The sequence below is a fragment of the Trachinotus anak genome, unplaced genomic scaffold, assembly GCF_046630095.1.
Source record: "Trachinotus anak isolate AG129_WGS33_773 ecotype Australia unplaced genomic scaffold, CSIRO_AGI_Tana_v1 ptg000032l, whole genome shotgun sequence".
In the NCBI taxonomy this organism is placed as follows: Eukaryota; Metazoa; Chordata; class Actinopteri; order Carangiformes; family Carangidae; genus Trachinotus; species Trachinotus anak.
This window is the reverse complement of record NW_027273883.1, coordinates 6,033,156-6,059,683: the sequence shown is the minus strand read 5'-3', so window position 1 is coordinate 6,059,683 and position 26,528 is coordinate 6,033,156. Positions and strand designations below refer to the sequence as shown.

Genomic DNA, 26,528 nt, shown 5'->3' with positions numbered 1-26,528 from the left:
TTTTTTTTAGCTGGGGGGCAGGAGGAGGCTCTGTTGACGGTTTGAAAGCCACAATAAGGAAATAGCCTGTAGGCTACAAATCAACCTCCTGTTATTATTAATAATAATATTTCATATTAAGTTTTTTCTTGATTGGGATCACCCATTCATCTCATTCAGCAAACAGGCCTACATATTTGTATAAAGGTTTACTGTAGACTATCACTTGAAGGCTTGAATGTATTAACCACGGAACAATCCTTTGATATTATTGTGTGTCTCATTTCATTCAGTGTATGAACGATTTAAAAATAAAATAAAAATTAATGGAACTGCTTCATTTTTCATTTCTTCTGCACAATTTCCATAAAAGAGACACATTTTGGAACAAAGAAAGCGATCTTCACCCAGGGGTCAGTGAGTTTATTTTGCTTCTAGTTTGCATGTATTCAAATACTGGAGTGGGTATGTAAAAAAAAAAAAAAAAAAAGGAAAATAATAATTGTTGGTTAAATCATAGATGAAATGATCTGAAAATAAAAATAATTAGATTTTTAGATTTAGAATCTTTAATTACACAAATACACAAAGCTGCATTCAAATTGGCTTCTTTTTTATTATTTAACATGTTCTAAAAAAAAACAAAGAAAAAAAAAAACAAATTTTAGGTTTTTACAAGTATAAAATGAACAAATTCTCCTGTTAACATAAAAATGTTGAAATAAGAATTTGACCTTAGATGCCTTGATTGTAGTGACAGATGTTGGACTCCAGGGGCACTGCACCGACACAGTGGCTCTCATGAGTCAATATTGTACAAAAGCTTCATATTGCCTCAAAATACATTTATGCATTAGGCATTTTGTACAGGCATGCAGTGTGCCGGAGAAGACTGTCATGGAGAGAAAAACTACAGCCAGAGTGATGAGAATGCAGAGTGTTGTTCTCAAGAATATTGGTTGCATAATTCAGCTCTGAAGAAACACAAAAACAGTTCAAATATTAAAGTTAAAACACCAGGTTCAAACTATTTGGACCATAACATGTGACTGAAACAAACCTCAACATCATCAGTACAAATAAACCGTAAAATACAAACATTCACATAGTCCAGTGTTTTACGGAACATAATGAAAAGAAGTTTTAAATATGTTGAATCCCTAAAAGCATCATTACTATCTATCAGGTGCACGTTATTCCTCCACTGTTGATGTGGGATCCAGCTCTGTTGGGTCCCCGTGCTTCTCCAGATGACTCTACGTCTGAAGCAGGTGTCCGTACTGTGTGGGGTCCGTCTGGTGGCGAGCGATTTTCCGAGCGTAGTATCTCCTGGACGCTGCTCTCCACGCCTCCCTCTGCAGCGTCTGAGACTCTTCAGGTAACTCGGATATCAGCGTCCTCCTCCTCTTATCCACGAAAGAGATGGGTTGTGAATACTGAGATGCTGAAATGTGGGGAAAGGGCCCGGAGCGTGAGGGGTTTGCCTGTTGGCGGGCTATTTTTCGGGCGTAGTAGCGTCTGGAGGCTTCTCTCCAGGCTGCCCTCTTCTGTCTCTGAGCCTCCTCCGGCAGCTCGGACATCGGCACGCTCTTCTTTTTGTTTCTGAGGAAGGTGAGGGGTGAGAAAAGAAACACAGGAGTGGGTATGCAGTTCACCAAGCACTTAAATTTCAGATTTATTTTTAGGGCTTTATTATTATGATTTAAGTAAGTATGGGCAAATGCAATACTTTATTCTTAAGTCCACTAATAAATGACAAATGAGCAGATTTACATGCTTTAGTAATGTCTGCTGTTACATACTCTCTGTCAGGATGTTGTTGGATGGAAATATTTACCAACTTTCTAAGTGCAGTGGGCATTAAAGGAAAAATCTGATTAGTGGAAATATCCTGACATCATCACAAATCTGATATTTGTAAACTACTAAATTGTGAATAAAGAATTTGTACAGCTGTGTTCTGCTTAATATAACCATGCAGTGCTGAATGGCTACTGGTATGACTTGTCAGTAGTGTCGCAAAACAGTTTGCTGGTGTCTAATGTGAGATTTTTCATGGTAGCAGACTGTGAATACCTTTTCCCCCAGTGTTTTTGGCCACTACCGAGCTCTGCATTAACACATCAGACACTTGGACACTAGCAGACACGTCAAGGGCACCCTGGGAGTTTATGTGCTCAAGTGTTAAGATGATGAGCCCATTATCCCCAGAGGACATCATGCCTTTAATCTCTGGTAAGCGTTAGGGCATGCACAGTATTCTGGTCTACTGAGGCTGCCTCTTCAATAGAGCTGAAACCATTAGTCAGCTGATTAGTCAAACAGAAAACTAAACAATTTTGATCATTGTGTCATCGTTTAAGTCATTTCTCAAGCTAAACAGCAGAAACACTTGCTGGTTTTGGCTTCTCACATGTGAGCATCAGCTGCCTTTTTAAATTTAAAAATGAGTTATCTTTGGCTCTGAGAAAATATGAAAGCATTTTACAGATTATTTTATAAATAATTAACTACCCACAAACAAAAACACACAATAAGTTAATAAGTGAAAGACATCCTTGCAGCCCTACTCTTCAACAACTAGGACTGAATAGTCAAAATTTGTTGTCTACATTTGACAAATTATACACAAAACAATAATTTTATTGTGGATTTTCTGCTTCAATAAACAGGTAGCAACTGTAAGAGGGTGACTGTTATTTGCCTCAGTACGTGCATTTGTGCAGTAACTCACCTCAGGTGTTCTCCCTCTGTGATTTGTTGTCCATCTGGTTCGGCTTGAGGTTTCTCCCTGAACTTTTTTCTCTCTCTGTTCTCCTGTTTTTCTGAAGGGATCAGAGGAGGTGAACACTTTCTTAGTCATTTAATCCCCACAATTAGACAGTAACACATTTTTGCAGTGATAATATTGAGCTGAGATTCTCCTCCCAACACTGCTACACTCTGGGAATATTTGACATCACTTACACGGTTGCCAAAACAGACAAATCTTTTGATACCCCATTTTGTTGATCACGATTTTTTTGTTTAACAAGATTAGCACGAAAAAAAAAAAAAAAAAATCTGTCATGCATCAGTGATGTCACCATACAACAATATTCCCTACATATAACATATTGTTTTAAATGTGCAAAATTATGATTTAAATCAATAAATATAAGGTCAAATGAAAAGTAAGTGAAGAAGAAAACTTACATATGCAACATACATTTTTTTTTGAAGGGACATTTGCCAATACACGTCTGGGGTCAACCCAGCCAAATGTTGTTCCCTCCCGTCTCCCCTCCCCTGCTGATCAAAGTCTCCTGATCATACTCCTTCGTCTACCCTCCCCATCTGATCAGAGTCTCCTGATCACACTCCTTTGTCTACCCTCCCCTGCTGATCAGAGTTTGCTGATCATACTCCTTTATCTACCCTCCCTGCTGATCAGAGTCTCCTGATCACACTCCTTTGTCTACCCTCCCCGTCTCCCCTCCCCTGCTGATCAGAGTCTCCTTATCACACTCCTTTGTCTTTGGGTACTGTAGACAATGGATACTTGATTACTCGTCACTTGCAACCCCACTCCAAGAGATATCCAAACCCTCAGTTTGTACACATCCCCTAACTTGGTCACAACCAGCTAACGATTTATTTGAAGTGTTGTTGCTCGTTTTCAGCCTTTTAATTACCTGCATCAAATCTGTTTGCAAATCACTGGTTACTAAAACAACTGCTACAATCATGTATTCGGCTACAACCACAACTGAATCTAACCCGCAACTAGAAGATGAAAATTCTGAAGTTCACCCTCCTGTAAGACAGTTACCTGTTGCTCATGACTAACCGATACACATCCACTATATGATCCATTCATGAACTGTCTGCGACCACACCTGGGGACAGGGTACATCTGTTCTCTGGCCCTGCATTCTGGGGGCAGTCCCTGATACCCGACCCACTCTGTGTCGGTAGGCTCACCATGACCTGGAACTCCAATAAACTTACACCACCACAGCAAACTTGGAACTAGACTCGGATGTTTTTTTTTTTCTTTAACAGTAAGCAGTCCAAGAATCTGACCCTAGTGTTAACAAACATGCAACAGAAGAACACACTTAAATAAACAGACCCCTATGTTCCTTTAATGTCATTCATATTTAAGTAGAATAGGAATTAAAAGCAGGATGCATTACTTTTTACACTGGGGCTCTCTCTGTCCTGACATGGGCTGCCTGTGCTGTCCTGATGCTCCCCGAATCTCTCCTCACTCATTTCCCACTTGATTAAGACTGTGTCGATATCACACGGCTCTTCTTTGACCACGAGGCTGCTGGGAGATGTAGGCAGATTTCTGGCTGCCTCTGATGCACCTGAAGTCTCTGAGGAGTGGGAGGTGCAGGTCTGGTCCAGGCACATTCTGCTGGGGGATGAGGGAAGAGCCGACTCGTGGCTTTGGGAGGAGACATGTGAGGAGGGTCTTGCAAAAACACCCACTGCGGAGAAAGGAGACCAGAAACGGCATTCTCAGGGGTGGAAATAAAGGACTACATTCACTCTCATTACTGTTAACAAAGCTGTTGTGTGTGTACTTCTACATTTTTGAGTATGATTTTGTGCAAAAACAAATTAGTTCACCTTCAACTCCAAAAATCACAGCCACTTAAGTCTCTCATTCATCCATCATTCACACTTTCTCATGAAGTGGCGTGTGAAACAAACCTGATTTCCAGGCACTGAGTGTCCACTATCATGGACATTATACATTTATCTGCAGCAGAATAAAGGTGTTCTTTCATTTAATTCATTAAAATACATTATCTAACATATTTTTTGTCTCCTGTTTTAAAAAAAGTAATGTTTACTCAAAGTACATTTAGATGAGCCACTCATAGCTTTAATTTACATAGATTTAGAGAGATATTAATCAGCAACTACTGTGATAATCAATTTATTTGCTTGGAGCAATTAATCGACTATCATAAAAATAGATTATTTTTACTGACTAACTGATTAATGGACTAATCATTTCACCTTTATGATACATGCTGCAGTGGTGCCTTTAGATCCCAATTAAAGATGTAAAGCCAGCGTCAGCAAAAAGAACAAGGGGCAATGTGACGTCCAATTCATTTCATAGACGAGGAAAATAATTCAGTGCTCTCCCCACACTTGGGCATTCTTGCATTTATAAAAGGAAGCACTCATGTTTACTTACAGGAGATGCTCATTTCACACTCCTGCTGCCCCGCTGTCATCTCAGCGTCCATGCAGCCCGGGTCAAACCCGCTCTGCTCTCCCTTCTGCCGGTCACCGGAGGCCTGTGACCCGGCGAGGCTGCGCTCGTTTCCAAACAACCCGCAGGTGCATCCCTGTCTGCGGAGCACCTGCAGTTCCTGCTCGATCTCCCTCAGCCTGCACTCCAGCCGCTGGATCTCTTTGTCCCGGTCCGCCACCATCCGCTGGTACTCATGAGTCCTGGCGCTGTTGACTCCGTACAGGACGTTTATTATCGAGTCTATCGCCAGCCGGATGGCGTTTTCCACCAACACGGTTTCCTCGTCGCGCAGTTGCGGGTGCAGCGTCCTGTTTTTCGCCAAATTCATCTTCTGAATCCACTTGTTTTGATGTCGACGAGCTAACAGGCTAGCTAAGGATGCTAGGCTAGCAGGCGCCGCGGCTCAACCGGAGACACCACCCCGCACACACACACACACACACACACACACACACGCTTGTCGAAACCAGACGTCACATTTAACACACGACTTCAACGCTTTAATGCCGAATAAACAACCGCAAACAAAACAGTTTGAGAGATTCACGTTGCATTCAACTAACGCCGGATGTACAGAGCCGGAGTTGCTGGTTTGTTGTTCACTTCTTCGGTACAGCCGCCTGTGGATGTTGGTTCGGGGGCCACAGCGCCCCCTAGTGGAGACCGCTCACACTGACATTAAAAACTATTGTTTTTACAGGTCTTATCTGTGTATGACCATAAAAATATTTGCATTACGACTGCAAATAAAGATTTATTTTCTTGCAGTAACAGTTATATAGATGTTCATACAACAGTTAGTTCCGACCAAGTCATTTGATTGGATGAGAGGCATCCCATTGAGAGCTAATATGCCTAATGCCTGACCCCAGAAATAATGGACAGAAAATTCTGATTTCTTGAATCTGGAACCTTTATTTGGCCCTTTCTCAAAATTTGGAAAAAAAAAAAAAAAATTACAAAAAATTACTGGCTCAACCTTTATGTGCTGTTGTTGTCAGTGAATCTGTCAGGGCCATATCTACCAGTGAAGACACTCATGTCATTTCCTGAGTATTTTTTTTATTTTTTCTGTTATTTTGGGAATTTCACCAACCTGATGAACAGTTTACATTATACAAAAACAGTCAAAGACATATGGTGAGTTTTAAAAAAAGATTCATGTGTGACTTCTCACACTAGGATTATGTCCCTGGTAGAGTAGAGAATTCTTCACATCAGTATTTAGTGTTTTTCAACCTGAGGATAAATCTGAGGAGGTCACAAGAAAATGAACAGGACATAAACCAGAAAAAAATCTCATAGGTTTTCTTAACCCTGTAATGCCTGACCCCAGAAATAATGGACAGAAAATTCTGATTTCTTGAATCTGGAACCTTGATTTGGCCCTTTCACAAAATTTGAAAAAAAAAAAAAAAATTACAAAAAATTATTTGCATATAGGTTTTTCCAAATTTTATACACGATTTTACTACATACTAAAATGCAAAAAATTATGTAATTATAACTTGCTTCAACAGATTAAGTGTTCATGTTAGAATATTACTAAAAATTTCAAAGAAAATGTCACTGGAAAATTGTAAAAATTGCAATTTTCTTGACCTTGATCCAGTGAGTTGGGAACTATCTGAAGGTGGCCAACTTGGATTGTCCCATGTGCTGTGTTTGAATTGTTGTAGTGATAAAGGGATCCACCAGGGGTTGGAAGACAAGTATCAGATTGGATACAAGAGGGTTTTGAGTGAAGTTTTTACCATAAGGTGATGCAATAGGTCTCAGAAATGCTTGTATCAAATTTGATGCATTTGGCATTATAAGGTTAACAACATGTATCACTCTGCATTACAGGTGTTAACACATTAACATTATACATTAACAGTAATTATCTATCATAGATTGTAGAACTATTTGTGTTGGCGTGGCCAAATAAATGATGAAATAAACAAACAAATCATAATCTGTTGTTGCTTGTTACTGTTAACTAATATGGTGCTTGTTGTAAAAAAGCAATATCACACTCAAGGTAGTGATTTACTGAATATCAGCACGGCTGCATATATTTAGTAAATTACTTTCTCCTGTGATATTGCTTCAATATGCAGTATATTGCTTAAACTCTGTTGTTGTTCATTAATGCTTTTTTTCATATTGACTAGTGTATGCATCTATTTTTCACCTACTTTCCCCCTACTGGTATATAAGAATTTTATGAAATTTTATTAATTTTATTTGCTACTTGCAGCTGGCAAATCACACAAGCTAAACCCAGTTAAAGAATCTGACATGCGAGTTTCTAAAAATTGTGTTCATCAGGTTCAAGGTTTCATGTGTCCCTTGTGCAATAAATGCCCTGAATTCTAATACACCATCAGCTGTATCTTGGTTCCCTGCACACTTTAGCATTTCCCCTTATCCCTGTTCTTACTCTTGTGGTTTGTCTTCGCGTTTATCATATGAGCACTGTTTCGTATTCTGCATAGTACCATAAGTTTTCAACTGTTTTTTGTTGTGTTGCAATTCTTCTTGTGGAACAATAACGATCTGAAGTGACCTAAACATAACACATACACAATTTTATGTAATATTCTATATATTTTTTTTTATAATGAAATGATCAAATTATTTGATTTTCAGATATATAAAAGGAAGATAAAATAATAAAAAAGGGGACATGGATAAAAATAAAGAAACAAAAGGAATTTATTGACATCACCAATGTAACAGTCATTGCAATAAACTCCCTGCAATACACTTCCTTCCTTGCACACACATACATCATTTAAACAGACATAACTCCCATTATTCATTCATTTTTTTAAACAGTATTCCTCATATGATTGTTTTAATAATATCATTTAGAAGTATGAGGTCTACTAACAATTAATGCAAATAATACATTTTCTGGATTAAAAATAAATATGATTGATAACATAAAACTAATACCAAAATATGATTAAATGATAAAAAAAGATTTTATAAAATAATGAAAAATGTAAGTATAAGTGCAATGATATAGGACTCTACAAAAACAACAAAAGATAATAGTATTCGTGCAACTCTTGCAATTTATATGTTGAAAAGCAACTGTACATATAAGTGTTTGTTTTTTTTTTAAATCAGTACCTACTTTACATACAAGACTTAGAATTGATAAAAGGAAGATTAAGTGTAGTTCTGTGTTTGCGCTCATCTACATCTGGATATGGACCTGTTTTGTTAGTGTTTGTTAATGTACTGTTATTACACATGATAGTTAAGCTTGAGATGATAGAAGTTAATTCAGTCATGTTCATATTATTAACTGCATGATGTATACAGCATGTGTTTTTACTATTCTATCACATTACTAAACATGTCATCCACACAGTAATCTTGCATGCTGTTTGCTTCCTTGCCCTTGTCTTGTCTTCTTTTTCGTCCTCCATCTCTGTCTCCTGCCAGCTGCAGCCAGCGCTTTATGTATCTCTCTATCTCCTCATCCACTGCGTCCTTGCAGAATGAATTCTGCCTGACTGCATCTGCAGGAGAGGAGGGGTTCAGGGAAAGGTTCGAAGACAGTAAAAACGTTATGTACTCACATTTTCATTCAAGGTTACTGCACCACTCGACTACCTTCTTACAACAACCTCATTTCTTTATCAGTGGTGAGTGTCCCACTTTAACATTTAGTTTGATGTCATTGCTCCCTTGACACTAACAAGATTCTATGAAACTGCCATTAGTTTTTTGCAATCTACATACCAGACCTAACTCTTTTTCCATGCCTTAGAGGTATGGTCTTGCCAAATCATCAATTAAAAGTCACAACATACTCACTGAGGATAACTCTCTGAATTGTGAGGTTCTCAATCTTCTGCTTGTTATTTCTTCCCCTCCAGTTAATGTTCTTTGCCAAAGTGTTGGTAAAAAGCTTGGCCATTATCCTCCAGACACTCTCTTTGGTCGTCATCCCTCCAGCCAGGCCAAGGTATGAGGTCTGAAAAGTAGTATGTATATGGAAATTATTTAATTGCTATGTAGACAGAGTGTATAGCCTTCTTCTGAAATCTTAATATTTATCATAAAGACAACAGGAGAGGCCCCTGTATGCTTAATTGATTCACAGATGGTGAACAATGTGGAAGAAAGTGTCCAATTCCAGGTATTAAGGGTAAACATGAGCCCTAAAAATTAGTTAATGTGAAGAGCAGGGAGGTCTCTGCCACAACCATTATTCTTATTGTAGGTTGAACTCAACAGAAATTCTGTCACAGATCCTTACCATTTTTTTCTTCAGCTCCGGTTCTGTGGAGAGCCTGTGTTCCAAACTTCTTAAGTCCTGCACTGACTGGAGCGGAAGCGGAAGTGTCCCGACATCTGGAGGTTCACAGAGCGGCGCTCCAGGTGAATTTCCTGACTGCAGTATTTGAAGAACGGTGGTGTTTTGCTGTTTGATGGTCTCCAGTGAAACCAGGACCTCTAGAAGGATTGCTTAAAAAACAAACATGAAAAAAACATCTTAATTTAACAAAGTTAACACATTAATAACAATTTAAAAAAATAACAACAACTTTTTATTTATTATTTGCACAGAAAACTAAGGATGTCCTGACCAAGTTTTTTTTGTTCCTGAACCCCATCAGAGTATTTATAATTGATATCTGCTGAATTTGATCCAATACTTATATTTACATTATTTAAATGTTGATTAAAAGGCCTTTCAACATTAACATGTTGAAATGACCACTTAATCTCACACACCTTATTTTTTATGAGCTTCTTGATCCAACTACTGAAGGTAATGGTTCAGAAATATAAAGTTTATTAGCCTAAATTATCGATGTGATATGAAAGAAAGTTCTCTTGGGAAAATGCCTTCCATGAACGTGATCCACTAGAGACAAGACATCTCACTCTGTCGGATTAGTTGGAACTAAATAAAACACTCAGTTCATAAGGTTCAAAGGTCATTGTCTGATATGGAAAAAAAGAGAAGTACCTTGGGTCAAGAAATGTATGTTCTCAATATGATTTGGATATGACAAACACATTTACACACAAGCATGCTCATGGATTGTGATGTGCCATTAAAATACAAAAAAATCCATCTATTCTACTACTATTAAAACACAGAATAACTAGTAAAAAACAATGAGAAAAAAAAAAAAAGATACTCTTACGGTCACATGTGGGTTGTGGGGCTGTCATGGTGATGTATGTCTGCTGCTGACATGCTAGAGGGTCTTGTGCATTTAGGTTTGAAGTTAAAGAGCCATTGGAGCTGTGCCCCTGTGGCTGTAGTGAGCCGATATCTCCCAGACTGTTTTTTGTAGCAGTCGTTTTAGGAGCAGATCGCTGAGTCACACAAGGTTTCTTCATAATAACATCCTCTTCCTCACTCTCAGGCAGGTGGCCTCCGTTTCTCTCCCTTGATTCAAAATAAGGAGTTTGAAACAGAAAATAACTTGGTCAGTGATGTCACTGTTTTCTGTCTAAGCCATATCTTCAAGAATAATTATCAACAGAAAACAGACAGACAACAAGATTGAGCTTTCACTGCAAGCACATAATCTGGTTCTGGGTTTCTACTCATCAAATAAACCACTTGTATGTATATCTGGTTATTCTACTAGGATGGAAAAATCTTTACCTGCCTTTCCTTTTCAGATTGGCAGCAGGTTCGTCTTCCTCTTCTGTTGTCATCTGAGGATTTGCAGTTTTTGCCCCACATTCAGCCTGCTTGTCTGCAAAATAAGATTTGCAAATTGTTCACACACTAAAAACATTTGAAATTGTGGAATGAATTATTTAGAAACAGATTTGAAAGTATCTTAGTTGTGCAAAACTCAGTTAAATCTGTCAAACAACTTCATTGTGTTAAATATAAGCACTGTTTTCAGTGTTGAAACACCAACACCAGACCGAAGAAGACAGTCCATGGAGAGGACAAATATTCACTACAGCTGGATATCAGTGCTTCATAGCCACACCAGCAGCATGTATTTTGTCCCTGTTGGTCGGTTAACCAACCACTTTGGTTCAGACTGAAACATCTCAACAAACATTGGATAGATTGCCATGAAATCTAACCACAATGTGATGCGTGAAAAAATATGGTTAATTCCAGGCATTATGGATAAACATGAACCATAAAAGATGAGTTCACATCAAGAACAGGGGTTCTGCCACTGTCATTTTTCTTATTGTAGGTTGTGCTCTACAGAAATGGTACAATCACAGTCATCAGCTGCAGGAGGTAGTTTTCGCAAGTTACAGGTCTGAATACTAAAACCAGTGCCACAAAGACTGATTTTATCTTCATCCTTTTCACGCAGGACATGCCAGCTTGCTACTTGAAGTGGAGGGAAATTGTTACGTCACATGCTGATTATCAACCAAGTCGCGTGTACACAAGAGAATTGTCAGAGCTAGAAAACCACACAGAGGAAGGATCACCAGCAGAAGGTGCTCATGTCAGTTACTTAAGTCATTGCCCCAAATGATAAGAGCTCAAAAATAACCAAGGACAGAGTGAGTGCAATTTTATTTTCTATAGCAAAAAGCATGATGCCTGGAGAAAAGTAAAAAGGGCTGCTTTATACACTTTTCCCCCACCACTGACAAAGTCTAATTACATGAGCCTAATAAGAATAAATCTTATACCATGCTGGTTGTGAAGAATATTAAATAATTAATTCAAAAACATATGATTGATTAGAAGCGGAACAAACTTTGTGATTTATGCAGGATTCAATCTTATACTCACTGAAATTCAAATTAAAATGTACTCAGTGGAGTTTCTTGTAAACAATGTTTGAGTTTTACCATAACACATTATATGTATCCTTTAGGTCAAACATGTTGAATGTGCTTCCTTACTCATTAATAGTATTACAAGTCTATACTGACAATTATCACTACTGAAGTTTTGCCTACGTATCCAAAGTAAAATACTCTCGTAGGATCACTGCAATCAACAGTTACATATTTGAATACTTTGAGGACATTCAAAATCTGATGTTGCATCTCAGAACAGCAAAACACACATTAATAGGAACAGTCAGCTAAAATTAACCCCTTGCAGTTATCGAAGTCCAGCAGCAGTTTATTAGCGTTTGAATTCTTGAGTTACAGCCAAAAACATGTTTTGTGTGTTCACAGTGACTTTGGCGTCTGACCACCAGGATCTAATCAGATCATCTTTGAGTCCAAGTGAACGTTTGTGCCAAATTGGAAGAAATTCCCTGAAGGCGTTCCTGAGAATGCCTTAAAAATCTTTTGTCAGGTCACATTGACCTTGACCTTTGACTTTCGACCCCCAAATTTTTTCATCATTGAGACCAAGTGAATGTTTGTTCCAGATGAAATGAAATTCCGTCCGGGCATCACTGATATATTGCATTCACAAGAACATGAGGTCATCATGACCTTGACCAAAAAATCTAATAAGTTCAACTATGAGTCCAAGTGAATGTTTGTACCAAACTTGAAGATATTCCCTTAAAGTATACCTGAGATATCACATTCAAGAGGCCAAAACTATGGTTTGTGAGGTCACAGTGACCTTTACCTTTGACTTCTGACCACCAAAATCTATTCTGCTCATTCTTGAGTCCAAGTCTCAAGGAGTTACTGAGATACCGCGTTCACAAGAATGGGACTGATAGACGTGGGGACTGAAAACCTGCGAACTCAATGCCTGCATTGGTGTGGAGGCTTCAAAGGAAATACTATCCAGTGTATATCTGATCTGCCTTCAAACTGTTGGTGGGCTTAGTGCTTCCAGGCAAGAACTTAAGTGGTTTTCTTGTCAGTCCTGAACACACAAGGTGCACACGATGCAGACACCATGCCATTTACAAAGTCACCGCTAAAATGGTGCTACTGAATTAATCTAGCATATATTCTTAAAACACGGCTTGCAGGAGTGGTTGGCCTTTCTTTAAGCGCAAAGGACAATGCAGGAAGTGGGGTTATCATTGTCAGTCAGATATGGAAACCACACACTCATAGTTCGTAGAAGAAATAAACCCGAGCAACTCTCAGTTCTTAGTAAACTTTCATGGTTCAGATCTTCCTAGTTCACCCTGCGGAAAGTTAACACTTTCTCAACCGCAAAGTAACAATGAATACCAAAGACTTTTCGTAGTCACGTTAACCTTGGGCTCTTTTTTTTTTTTTTTTTATATTTTTAGGAATATGACTCTAACAACAAGTTATGAAACAAGTTATGTGGTTTGCTGATGTGTCTGACATTATTGGGGTTTGGGCCTTCAACAGCCTAAAGTTTGTAGTAGTACTCAGGTTGTTGAATACAACTCTGAACTATATAACAAGGCTCTCTCTGTGCTAGTTCTCTATGCCAATCGCATTTTGGAAATAGCAACAGTTGGAAATACCAAGAAACATTTCAAAATTAAATTTCAATATGTAATTTATTACTATTACATATTAAAATGTACTCTATGATTTGCACATCTATTTTGCTTTGTGTGATTTTAATTTTAAGATAAATAACAATACAGTACATGTTTTTTAGATTTCAAACTTATAGCTTACCACAATAGCATGCAAAAAAATGATTCAAGACTCACTCATCTGAGTAACACTGCTACAATGTTATCAAAGTGATACCTGCTAAATTAAGGTTTCATATTGAATATAAACTGTGGTTGTTGCTGGGCAGAAAGAAAAAGACTTTTAAGTAGACATAATTTAATTTTTTTCCAAGGACAACCTCAATCATTGAGAGGCTTTTAGTTAACTTGGTTGGTTAGCTAAAGTTAACTTGTTTGTTTGCTAGCTACTGATTGTGGTACCATCTTATATGCAGTAAGCAGAGAAACTATGTGTCCAAACTGAAAAGATATTTAAATTAACATTAACCGTCTAGATAAGAGCTTGCAACCTACCTCTTATTTCCTCAGTAAATATCAAAGGTAAAGTTAAAGTTTATCAGATAGGCAGCTGGGCAACAGTTCTTCCGGAGTGGAAAAAACTACTCTGCATCTCTCTTAATGAGTATTTAAGCTACGAATATGGGAGATGCCAAAAGCTGAATCATAACTTAATGGTCAACATAATCTGAAGAACATGGCCCATTAGGGTGTGTCTTTCGAAGGACCCCAACCAGTACTGGCCCTAAACAAGGCAGTCTATAGTCACAAGGACCAAAACTAAAGATATCTTCGAGCAGTCCTCATCAACTCATAAATTCAGAACATTTCCAAATTTAAACACCAGGAAATTGCAAGTAAAGCTTCACTTCCACACATGACTCATGACTGACAAACAATGTACCAGGGTACAATCCCATCTATCCAATGCCCTCTGATTAACAATATACTGTACTGTGCAAAAGTTTCAGGTACCTAATCAGTCCCAAATTCACTCAGAAGTAAAACGACGACCCAAACATACAACCAGAGTCATAGAGAACTATCCTCAGTGACAGGAGGAACAAGGAGTCCCACAACAGACAGCATGTCCCCCACAAAGCCCAGTCAGTCTGGGGTTACATGAAGAGACAGAAGACAGGCAGGCAGCCTAAATCCAAAGAACTGTGGCAAGACATCAAACAGCTGAGCAATGTGCAGTGGATTGTGGGATACTGAAGACTGCAAAAGACATACTGGTAAAGTCCTACAAATTTGACCAAAAAGAGAATGTTTCTCAGCTGCATTCAGAGAAGTTCTGCACACCTTTGTCATTTATCAATTATATACTTTGTCATTTCGTCAATTATAACGTAATATAGTATATGTTGAAATTAGGATTTTAAAAGATGCAGCAAAAAAGACCACTGTAAAAGAACACAGATTTTCTGCTGCTGAGTTTCACCAAAACAAAGTTTTGCTTGCCACTGGACACAGTGTGTGCCACTGTGCCTGCTGCTGCGTGATTGGAGGATCATCAGAAGCCATCACGGTTGTTGCTTCCTGGTCTGAAAGGGCTCTAAATGCACTCATAAATTACCAGCAAAAAAAACAAACAAAAAAAAAAACAAATACTTTAAAAAATACTGTTTATTTTTCTATCCATTCCAAAGGATTGATAATTGGAAACCATCTAGTCGTGAAAATGACAATAAATAGTCTTAAGAGGCTTTTTTTCAACAAAAATATGAATGTATTTATTTTACATGAATGGTTAAATCATATCAGTGAATAGAGTGATGCTTTAAAAATACATTGAAAAAAACAAGGGATCATTTCAGAAATGTTCTCTCGTGATGCTTTTTTTTTTTTAATCTAATATTTATGCATTGCAAACAGTAAGTAGTAACAATAATGTTTTTAAAAATTTAAAAACTATTTCTTCAAAAATGATTAACAAACACACAACAGCAACAGCTTTAGCTATTAATTCAAACAGCTTGACAAAACAATGATGAGCCACAAGGCAAAGGCAAAACAAAACACACAGTCGAGTTGTTACATCAAGAAACAAATGTTGCTATAATTGCAACTATTTTATCATTGTAAACTGATTGACGGAAACACAGCAGAAGAAAAGTCAGCAGTCTGGTGTTTATATACTGCACGCATTTTTGAAACATTTCCTCTGTTGAACCATGCAGAAATGTACCTTGCAGTTATCACAGTACACATAGGTCTTGTCTGTGCATCCTTTCAGTTTGCATCTGGTTGCTCCTCTCTTTGTGTCTGGCATCTCTGTTTTGAGGCCCAGCTGAATGAGTTGGGCTGCTCAAGGAAGGCCATGTGCTGTTTCTAATGTGTCTTGGCTTTCCTTTGCAAGTTATTGTGTATCATTAGAAAATCAAATCAAAAATCAAACACTCAGTATAAATCAAAACAGTATTTCCCTATTCATTTCCCCATTTCCATTCCAGTGACATTCAGATCCCTCAACCATTCCAATGGATGGATTAAAAAAAAAAAAAGTTATAAATCTTTTATATGATACTCTAACATGAAAAAATAATATAACATCTCGTTTACTTTAAACACAGTTTAACACAGATTATGTACTTAAACAACATGATTAATAGATTAAAATGTGCCTGACCCTTCCTCCATGCCTCACCATGCTAGCTGAAAAAGGGGGTGTGGTTCACGCGCAGTCCACTTCACAGTGGAACACTGTGATTGGCTTATAGACGTCCAATCAAATCAAGTGAGATCGAGGTAATGATAGATCTAGACATCCTAGAAAAGTTATGTCCATTGGACATAACCCATTTCTGGGTTAAGATGGATTTAGCAATTATGGTGACATGTTTTCTTTCACATAATCAAGGACATAGCATTTTGAATTCTCCACTTCCCGTTTATAATGAAAATGGTACTGTTGGACCAAATCAACATATTTTGAAGTCAGTGTCACGCTTTCAGACGAACAAATACACAAAACCTGCATAGTGAATACTAAAAATGTCTGATTTGAACTGTGCTCTTGATGAACACAATTGTCCCACAGTGCAATGCACAAAGGAAACTGAGCTATAGTTTTGCCAGAATATATGTTTTTTTATTTTGACAATTATTGGTATGTACATATATACGTTTGTTAGACCTCAAGGATAGTTAAGTTTACATTTAGAAGAACACTGAATATAACAAGTACTTGCTTGTTTACAAGAAAACACCCAGAGGCAACTTCAATTTGAAGTTCAAAGAGTATAATATATATATATATATATATATATATATATATATATATATATATATATATATATATATATATATATATATTCTAAATAAATCAATTTTTTTTTTTTTTTTAAATTTAACTTTTACACCTCAACAAGGTAACAGCAACAGTAAATATATCAATATCACACTAAAGAAAAAGCACAAAAATGTAATTAAAAAGTGACAAACAACCACTAGTCTGGTTCCTATCACCGTGAACAACTAACATTTTTAGTTTAGTTCAGTTCATTAACATTTTTTTCCCCCTTGTTCTGTCTCTTCATGGGTTGGCTATGTAACTCAATAAATCTATCAGTAGCCTAATAGACTGTCCAGGTGAGGGTTGACTGAGATGCTGAACAGATACGTTTATCGTATATTATTCATCAGTTTATCATTGTTCCCACTGGAGGGGCTGCTACTCATAGCTACAAAAAATCTTAGCTAGCACACCAGAACACATAACTAAATAGAATAAAAAATAAATAAAGATTTAGTTGTCTATTTTTAAAGTTTTAATGGCAGTGTATCACACTTTTACTACCTGTCAGTAAACGATGGTGAGGTACGTTGATTTTTTTTTTTGTACTATATACTAAACTATACTAAATGCAAAAATATACCACCAAGACAACTATACACTGTTGTGCTGCTGTATGTAGTTAGGATGTAGTATGGAATTAGTGGCGTAAGTATTTGTACTTGTATTGACAAACAGAAATAAACTTTTGTTCATATTTTATGTTTCTTTTTTGAACACTGTGAATTCAACACTTATCACTGTTGTAATGCCACAGCGCTATACAGTAAGAGCTATTCCCTCAACCTAAGTCTTTAGAGGTGTGGACTAGTGGGACAGCCTTGAGCTGTCACAGATACACAGGGTCACTGTGCTTTAAATTAACTAGGTTGTACAAAATGTCTTTTGACCACATCCAAAATGCAAATTTGCCTTTTCTCAATGGCCACACTCAATAACCCATAAAAAGGGAGATGATGGAGCATACTGTTCTTTAAGGCCCTCTTTAAAAAAAAATCATTATGTAATACTTGATTGTATGCATGAAGAGTGGCTGAAGCAGTTGTGTAAAGAATGGAAAAAAAGAGCTTGACAAAGAAGGTGAAACCTTGTCTGATTGTGTGTTTGTTTTTTTTTTTAAGTTAGTGTTTTTGTATTTCTTGGTAGGGGGTGGGGGGGTTGGGTTTGCGTGTGTGTAGGGGGTGTTTAATACCATCTAACATTTCACATTTGCCAATTTACCAACCACATGAGACTAAAACCTGTAGTTGTGTGGGAGGGAGAACGTATCACCTGTTATTTCTTAACATATTGAACTCATTCATTTCAAAATTTACTGATATTATGATCAAAAGAACACAAGACCGATACCTTGCAAGACCTCATTCATCACAGCCACAGTGGTATTTTCAACTGCGAGAACCTCATCTGTGTTTTGCTGATTTGACTTTGCAGACACACCAGACAGGTTGAGGTTATTCATCACTGTTATTACTCTCTCAACCAGCACTGAGAGATGAAAAAAGTGTCTTAACTTACCTTTCTTTGCAGGTTTTTCTTTATGCCGATCTTCAGCTCCACGCTGACCCTCCTGCTGGTCCAGCAAACTCCCCTCACACACTTCCCATTTAATCACCGTCTCCAAGTCGGAAGGCTCCTCTTTCACCAGGGAGGTGATGCATCTAAAGGGCTGGCATCCAGGGGCTCTTTCACCCTCCCATGAAGGTGTCTGGGCATGTTGGTGGGGAAAGGCCTCCACCGTGTCATGGCTCTTCGGGGAAGGATGTGTGGGTGTCGCTGCACCCACACCTGATGAACAGATAAGCAGATAGAAAATGAGTGGGTGGTCTTGACGACCACATCTGAATAGCTGTGAAGTGGAGACCTGTTCCTCGACTTTATTTATTTATTTATTATCACCTACTTCATTCAACATCAACTGGCTTTACTCACCACATGATCTGACTTCATGCTCATTTTTCATTTGGTCACTTGACTGCCTCCTGCCAACCTCCGCACGCAGCATCCTCATCTCACTTTCACTTTTCTCCAACTTGCACTCCAGCCTCCGGATCTCCGCGTCCCTGTCAGCCACCATCCTCTCGTACTCCAGCACCCTGCGGTTGCAGGCGCTGCAGATCACGGTCATCACCGTGTTTATGGCCGCCCTGATGGCGTTTTCTATGGCCACAGCCTCGTCCTCATTGTGCAAACCCAGGGGCAGACCAGGCAGGTCGCGGCTATTGTTATTACTCATCGTTACTCACTGAGTCGTCAACACTTGTTTTTTGCTCACCAAAAACAACGACACACAAAAAAAGATATGGAGCAGAAATGAACCACGGTCACAGTTTGGTGTAGATGCTTACGGCTGCCACAGATGCAACCTGACAGCTGGTTCAGGCCGACAGAAGACAACACACCACAATTTAGTCAGTTTAGTCAGTTTAGTTACTGCTAGCTAGCTACTTTTCTCCTCTTTTTCTTCTTCTTATTTTTTTCCTTTGTCTTTGCAAATGGACTTAAAGTGTGCATACCGCCACCTACTGTGTTGGAGGGTGCAGAAACATGGGGTCAAATCATCTGAGGTCTGATGCATCTGCAAACTTCACCCTGTCCAGTCTCATGGACTATACCTATTAATGCATCACTCTCTTGGTTGTATCACCTAGCTGCTTTTCCTTTTGTATTTTTTTTTAATCTGTCATTGAGGTTGGCAGACCAATAGAAACACTGAAACACTGAATTACTGTAGAGTTGCAGGTATTGGTGCATGTGGCAGTTAAATTATGAAACTATGTGAATGTTAAAGTGCTTAGTTATAAATCTCACATTCAAAATTCCTGCATTTTGTAAAATTTCAATTGTTGTCAGCAAAATGTACTTTAAGTACTGAAAGATCTTGTTTTGCGGAAAAATAAATTACAATATTAATAAAGCATTAGTACGTAAGCAGCAGTTTACTATTGTAGCTTCTTTAAGTGGAGCTACTTTTAACTAGTTTATATACAGTTAGTTTAGTCTAATAAATCTGAGTGTTGGATCCATTTTTCAGACTTTTTTTCTAATCTTTGCTTTTTTGTGAAATGTTGGAGTTTCAGCCTACCTTTGTGGGCCTAAAACAGCTTCCTATTTGAGACTACCGGACACATTTAGAGGGGAAATCTCTATTTCGTTGGACTGTGAACTCATAGACAACTGATACATTATATAGGGCAAGACACTGCTTTATTGTAAGGAGTCACAAGCAAAGAAAAGAAAAGGTTGAGAACCACTGGTTTAATCATATCTAAAATGTGTATGTGGCTGATTACATTGAATCATTTCAAACTATGTGAAGGCAAAATATCAGCTGCCTTTCTATGAGCAGCGGTGGAGCAGTCCAACACACTGAGCCATGTAGTTACACACATTATGAACATAAATTAAAACCGACCCACAGCATAAACTGTGCATGATACGTACACATCCAGTTCTTTTTTAGTAGGCATTGTGGTTTTACTATAACTATTAATTAATTACTTTCCTCATTAATTTATTACTACTAATAAAAACAGTAGAGAAACTTTCATATTGGAATTACATTTTATTTTTCCCCTTGGGGAAATGCTGCACATCATCAGCAAATATCTAAAAGTATTTCTGTGAAATAAAAAAATTGCAAAGTTGCTTCTTTATTAAAAGCTGCAGGCAAAGTATAAACACATGGCGTTTGAACAAGACTAGCTCAAAACCTTGTATATGGCTGGACCGCGTCGTATTTGCATGTTAAATTGTTGTATTTGTATCTGTTAGTATGAAATAATGACTGAACATTAAGACTGCATGTTAACAGCAATCGCTTCCAAGCCATTTTTCCAGCTGCTGCTCTGCAATGCTAAAATCTAAAATATAAGAGAGCTAAAGCTAAGCTTAAGACAAGGGCTGTGCTGTGATTTGGGAAATATTAACTTGTAAAATGATCACTCGGAGAAAATTGGAAGCACATCCAGTGCAATGTGGTAAGTATATGTGTCTGCGAGTCTGGCAGGACAATACGGGCGACTTCTAAGGAAAACAGCCAAGTTTGTCCAAAAAGTTGCTTGATTTGTCACCACATGCATGTTTTGGTAAAAAAAAAAAAGTGACTAAAGAAGTCTGAAAAGTCAGATTATCTAATGACAAAGGCGCTAAATTATCAACACTGCTTGTTCCTGTCAAATCGCTTTGACAGAGCAACAGAGAAACTTCAACACTTGGCTGGTCGAACCAATGGTGTAACTTGATTGATCAGTCAATAAGTCAGTCAGTGACATGCTACAGGGCAACAAGGCAAATAATAAAAAAGATTGACTAAAAAAGTCTGATTTCTCCAATTTGCAAAATACAACCACTGCGATCAGTGTCACCAATCTTGTGAATTTCTCTTTCTCCAAACCAACTGACAAGAATCATCCCTTATTTTCAGCTTTCATCCTCTTTCTGGGAATCATGTGCAAAATCTGGGTTCTTCATTTGGACACTAAAACAGGAACAACACCTTCTGCTGTTTTGTTGAGAATGCAGTAATCATTACAGAAACATGGTGGTGAACTGTCATCAACAGGACTGTTTGGTAAACTGCACTCTGGGCTTTGGGTCATGTCCTCACAACTGCAACCAGAATCAGTATGGCTGATCTCTAGGAAAGTTTGAGGTGGAGATGGAACAACTTGTACATCTCCAGGGCCAAAGCTCCAGACAGAGCAAGGGAGCTGAGTGTAAGATGTTCCCCCCGGACAGACCATAGTTATAGGTTGTGAGGCCTCATGCATCTCAGGTAAGCCAACATATGAGCTTTGACACTGACCAAATACCAGTTGTGTTGATAAAGGGTTGAAGATTTCTTGGTTCTCTTCCAGGTCCTTTGTGATGGGTTTCGGCACAATTGTCACAGCATTGGTTAACAAGACCTCCTCAGTTTTGTATGTTTGTGCACATTTGCCTTGAGGGGAAAGCCATTCCTGTAAATTCAGAAGCATGGAGATATAACAGGTGTGATGAAGTTACATGACTTCTTTGTACTGTAGCACATCTTACACAACATACACACACCTAATGTAATACGCAACCCCCTCAGGATGAAGCGTAATCACTTTGTTGTTTGGATCGAGGTCAAAATTTTTATTTGTTGTATGAACGAACACCTGCCAGCATGGTATGCATCACACCTGTTTGGCATCAGCATGTTACTGTTGTCATTTTTAACATATTAGCATGCTAACATTAACATTTAGTACAACCTCAGAGACAGAGTGAATGATGGCCAAGCTATAAATGCTGTTTTAGAGGATTTTGAGGAATTTATTACTCATGTGTTGTGCTTTGTTCTGTGTCCTGCATTATCTTTTACCCTTATGTGTAATTCTGAAAACCATTGTGAAATAATTGGAGTACAGCTGAAATGAAACTAAACAAAATGAAAACCAAAATATCCCTAAAGTACTTTAACATGACTACCTTCTGGACTACATTTCATACCTAAAGTAGATGTTGTTGTTAAACGTTATCATTAAAACTGCAGAAAAGCTGAGTTGGCTCACTTTCCTAAAATCAGACAATAAGACTTGGCAAGAAGACATCGTCCTACCACCTCACCTGGAGATTGCCTTGATGTAGTTGAAAAAGAGGCTGAAAGAAAGGGGCTGGTGATGGTGTGTGGGAGAGAGTTTTTATCTTCATTCTGTTGCACAAATCATGAAAGATCAGAAAGATCAAATCACATCGTACAATTGTTATCCAGTGCAGATTACATAAATTATGACAAGTTTAAATTTCCCCTTTCATCAACGTTTCAAAGTGCAGGTGAATTACCTTGCAGTAGGACTGTAGTATACAAACAGCAGCACTCCAGCAACCGCACACACTGGGCCCAAAGATTTGGTCAAAATGACTAATAGGTTTCCTTGTTCTGAGAAAGCTTTGTGAAATACTTGAGAATTAGTGAGTCATACTACACAGATGACGGTAAAACTATTAGGTGGCTGATGTCCATGAGGTATCAGTATTATTCTACAAAAGTGGTGATAAAATCAAAGAGAGAGAGAGAGATATAATTTTTTTTTGAGGCTGTGACTCATGCTATTCATACAGAAGGCTACACAATATACAGTACTTGTTCTTGATGATACTGAGATGCACATAATTCAGAGTCATCAAGACCTCACACACAGTGCTGATCAGGAGGAAGCAGACTTCACATACTGTATATCTGCACATCAATAGGCAGGCAGGGGACGTTAAGCTATGAATCCTTTTGACTAAAGAAAAATGGGCATTTACCTGCTTCCGCATCATCTTTCAAGCATGTTGTTGGACTCCATTCACTCCAAGGTGCTTTATAAACTTTAAGTGTAGATCTCACTTTCATGCAATATGTAGCATATGTGTCAAGGTCGGATCTTGGAATTGATACAAACTGCTGCTTGGTCTCTGGTATGAGAGTCTGGGGACAGAATCAAAACAATCTTTGTTAGAACTTATTACAGCTAAACAAGTCATCAAAGTATGGACATTTTTGACAGTGAATCTTACTTGGCTCCAACTGCTGTGAGATTTTTGAAGTAAGAGTTCATAGTCAAGCCATTTGCTGAAGTACCGATGTGTTTCATAACCACTTTTCCAAGTGATATTGAAAGTCTCTGGTGTTTTTTGGACCTCAATGTCATATGGGGATGTCAGCTGAACTGTTCACAAACATTGATCAAATCATTATCACATATGAACATCCATACAGTACATTTTGCTTTGATAAAATCATAATGTCCTCATTTTGTTTTATGGATGTCAAACACGTGTAGACACAGCTGCATAAAAACCACAAACACACACACAATCTGTCAGACACATATAATCAGTATGAAGCATACAATTAATTCATACTTACTGTTCTCTAAGGGCTCAAAGCTCCACTTTGAAGGATGGCAGGCTGATTCGTTACAAACTTGTATGACAAAACGATAGGATGAGTGAAAAGTATTTCTCTCGAGGACTTTACAGTCACATCTGTAAGTGTGATTCCTCAACACAAGTGGACAAGTGGTATTCTTGTATTTCACTCTTCTGGTAAAAACAATAAGAGAACAATAACATGTTTACAACATGTGCCACAAACAAAAACATTCATTTCTGTGTGAAGAATTTAACATTTTCATTTATTGATATAATTCTGCAAGAAGTGCAATTACTCATTCCCAGAGAATTTCAGGCTGTAGGTGGTGTTGGATGGTTCCGCAGGATTACCAGTGATGTTCAAGACGCAAGTAATTGTGTCCTGGTAGCTGGTCACACATGAATATCCATCAACTACACAAGGAAGAAGAGACTGTTGTCAAGAAGATTTTGATAAAATTAATGACAACTTAAAGTAACAATTAAACAATATAAAAAAAAAATACTGCCTAACAAAATCTGCATAAACCAGTCTCCTGTCAGTGTTATAGTGTTATATATGACGTGATCAGATTGTTAGTCATGCATCAGTGTGTAAGTAGCATTTTACAGTTGTAGCAGGTCGAGATGGAGCTTTTTAATTACTTTGCATTCAGTTTAGTAGTTAAGTCCAGTGGTTCCCAGTGCAGGGTAACAAGATAAATCTGACAGGCTGTGAAATGATTAAAGGCAACTCCAGCCAGCAGATGATATATAGTGGAGTAATTATTGCAGTGTTTCTCTGGAATGTATAAGTATACACAGAATGCAAGTAGTCAAGCACAGTACTTCCTCAATTCTTTCGGTAAATTCCTAGAGTAAATGTTACTTTCTACCACTGTGGTAGTAAAAATATAACTTAGATGTTTAGGGTAATGACAGAGAGAAAATATCATGATCGGATGATGTGAATTGCTACTTGACATTTCTAATCTACAGTTAAACATTTCCCTTGAATCTTCCCTTGTGGTTGATAACTGGAATGTGTGACATACCCATGTGAAACTGAATCTGTCCACAAATAATTTAACAAGTGGGAAGAAAGTGATCACACAAATCTAGTCCACAAGATGAGATGTGCTATAAGCTGCCCTATTAAAGCAGCTCCCAAAAATGGCTCAGAGGAGAGCATCTGTGTCCAGACAAGTGAGCAGTACCTCTGAAAGAGCTGGTCGCCTCGAAGATGCTGGAGCACCAACACACGAACAGGAGCAGCGGAAACTTCATGTTTCCATGGAGATGAGTATCACTCTGCGGATATGAATAAAACATCTCTTTATATAGTACCCTTCTTGAATGTTTTATTATGCCGTATCTACTGCTTCTGTAATATTAGACATTTATCAATCCAGTCTACACTAACATGAATTTATCTTTCTGTAAAACATGCCTGCGACAGGAGTGAGAAAAATACACAAAGATTCACAAATATTACAATTTACATAAAGTTTCCATTATTTTAAAAAGACAAGAAAATGAACTGTTGTCATGGGTAGTGAATGGAAAAGTGTTATTACCTTGGGGGCTGCCCTGGTGCTGTTGATGTCTCAGACACTGAATGAGATGGAACTGAGGTTTAGTTTATCAACAGTTGTATCACAGGAAGTCAAACCTCTTTACGTCACAAGTTTCTTTTTCTTTTACCTTTCTAGTCTCATTTGGGGCACGTGCTTATGCTTCTCTTCATAGTGCAGGTGAAACAATTTAGGCTGTTTTAGACCAGTTTTTAATAAAATTTGATAGAGAATGTAATATTTTAGTGCTTTTGATTAATAACATTTATGTTCTGGGTTATTTTTATTTGTTGTGGTGGATTATGATTATAATCAAGTTTCTAACTGAAGGTTTTTAAGAATCAATTTTGTCAAAATAAATAAATAAAATAAAACTTTAATTTTGTGAACACAGTACCAGGCTTCAACTTATCTCCTGGAGGGATCACTCCTCCAAAAGGCGGTGTTCTCATAACGGTGGCAAACAGTGCTGTATAACATCCAAAATCTCCCATATTGTAGGTGTTCAGCTTCAGATTTTGTCATCTCTACGCATACACAGACAACAGATAGAGCAGGAAGAAAAAAGTAGACCTCCCAAAAACAACACCTTAACATAAAAACCCAAACTTGACACTTGATACACATACAAGTATGTACAGCAACCTGGTAACTCATTTCCTTGTCTATGAAACGTTCTTGCAGTGTACCTCAAGGGTCAATTGTAGACCATATTTATCTCAATTTACACAGTTATAATATCGTCCTGTCCACTTTGCTGATGCTCATAGTTTGGTTGTCCCTCGGTTGTCTTGTAACTTTCTCCAGCTTAATGAGCCTAAGATGATTATACATGAATGTGCCCCTCCTGGTCTGACAGTCAAAATGGCTGGTAAACTTTTCTTCATGCTGAGGGATTAGTCAGTGTTGTTTTTAGCAGCTGAGAACCATCTCTGTAATGAAACCGTTGTCCTGGAAAAACTTATTCAGAGCTTGATTTCATTTTGACTGGGGTACTGTTACTTTGCACTCAATAAAAACGCACAAAATCATCTTCAACTGGCCCAAAATGCAGCTGCTCAACTTTTAAGTGTACCCATTAGAAGAGAATATACATCACCACAATGACCGTCGAAGGTGTTAACTCCATACGTACAAGGGCACACGCAGAAAGAGTCTCCTCACACCACTCTGAA

The 26,528-nt window shown here is 37.9% G+C and overlaps 3 protein-coding genes across 3 annotated transcripts; all 3 read right to left on the bottom strand.

Moving 5' to 3' along the window:
* Positions 1 to 571: 571 nt before the first annotated feature.
* Positions 572 to 5,872, bottom strand: LOC139613558 (uncharacterized). The gene is made up of 4 exons (XM_071470318.1): positions 5,180 to 5,872; positions 4,158 to 4,457; positions 2,714 to 2,804; positions 572 to 1,581 (listed from the first exon to the last, which is right to left on the bottom strand). The coding sequence occupies exons 1-4, from the start codon at positions 5,565 to 5,567 to the stop codon at positions 1,236 to 1,238; spliced, it is 1,125 nt and encodes a 374-aa protein (XP_071326419.1). The 5' UTR covers positions 5,568 to 5,872; the 3' UTR covers positions 572 to 1,235.
* A 2,045-nt stretch (positions 5,873 to 7,917) lies between these two features.
* Positions 7,918 to 19,415, bottom strand: LOC139613555 (uncharacterized). Its single transcript, XM_071470308.1, has 7 exons — positions 18,845 to 19,415; positions 18,431 to 18,700; positions 10,869 to 10,962; positions 10,399 to 10,646; positions 9,501 to 9,709; positions 9,056 to 9,215; positions 7,918 to 8,757 (listed from the first exon to the last, which is right to left on the bottom strand). Exons 1-7 carry the CDS (start codon positions 19,146 to 19,148, stop codon positions 8,570 to 8,572), a joined length of 1,473 nt encoding a protein of 490 aa, XP_071326409.1. The 5' UTR covers positions 19,149 to 19,415; the 3' UTR covers positions 7,918 to 8,569.
* Positions 19,416 to 19,801: 386 nt separating this feature from the next.
* Positions 19,802 to 25,628, bottom strand: LOC139613188 (interleukin-21 receptor-like). Its single transcript, XM_071469606.1, has 9 exons — positions 25,357 to 25,628; positions 24,997 to 25,090; positions 24,097 to 24,214; positions 23,796 to 23,971; positions 23,444 to 23,595; positions 23,192 to 23,354; positions 22,724 to 22,829; positions 22,508 to 22,592; positions 19,802 to 21,873 (listed from the first exon to the last, which is right to left on the bottom strand). Exons 2-9 carry the CDS (start codon positions 25,064 to 25,066, stop codon positions 21,382 to 21,384), a joined length of 1,362 nt encoding a protein of 453 aa, XP_071325707.1. The 5' UTR covers positions 25,067 to 25,090; positions 25,357 to 25,628; the 3' UTR covers positions 19,802 to 21,381.
* Positions 25,629 to 26,528: the final 900 nt, after the last annotated feature.

Coding starts and splice junctions, on each gene's coding strand:
- LOC139613188 (XM_071469606.1), bottom strand. CDS start 25,066: ATGAAGTTTCCGCTGCTCCTGTTCGTGTGTTGGTGCTCCAGCATCTTC. Junction 23,972..24,096: donor CTGAAATTCTCTGGGAATGA/GTAATTGCACTT, acceptor TGTTTTTACCAG/AAGAGTGAAATACAAGAATA. Junction 22,593..22,723: donor TACTACAGTCCTACTGCAAG/GTAATTCACCTG, acceptor TTTGTGCAACAG/AATGAAGATAAAAACTCTCT.
- LOC139613558 (XM_071470318.1), bottom strand. CDS start 5,567: ATGAATTTGGCGAAAAACAGGACGCTGCACCCGCAACTGCGCGACGAG. Junction 4,458..5,179: donor GTGTGAAATGAGCATCTCCT/GTAAGTAAACAT, acceptor CTTTCTCCGCAG/TGGGTGTTTTTGCAAGACCC. Junction 2,805..4,157: donor AGAGAGCCCCAGTGTAAAAA/GTAATGCATCCT, acceptor TGATCCCTTCAG/AAAAACAGGAGAACAGAGAG.
- LOC139613555 (XM_071470308.1), bottom strand. CDS start 19,148: ATGAGTAATAACAATAGCCGCGACCTGCCTGGTCTGCCCCTGGGTTTG. Junction 10,647..10,868: donor AATCTGAAAAGGAAAGGCAG/GTAAAGATTTTT, acceptor TTTTGAATCAAG/GGAGAGAAACGGAGGCCACC. Junction 8,758..9,055: donor AATTCAGAGAGTTATCCTCA/GTGAGTATGTTG, acceptor CCTCTCCTGCAG/ATGCAGTCAGGCAGAATTCA.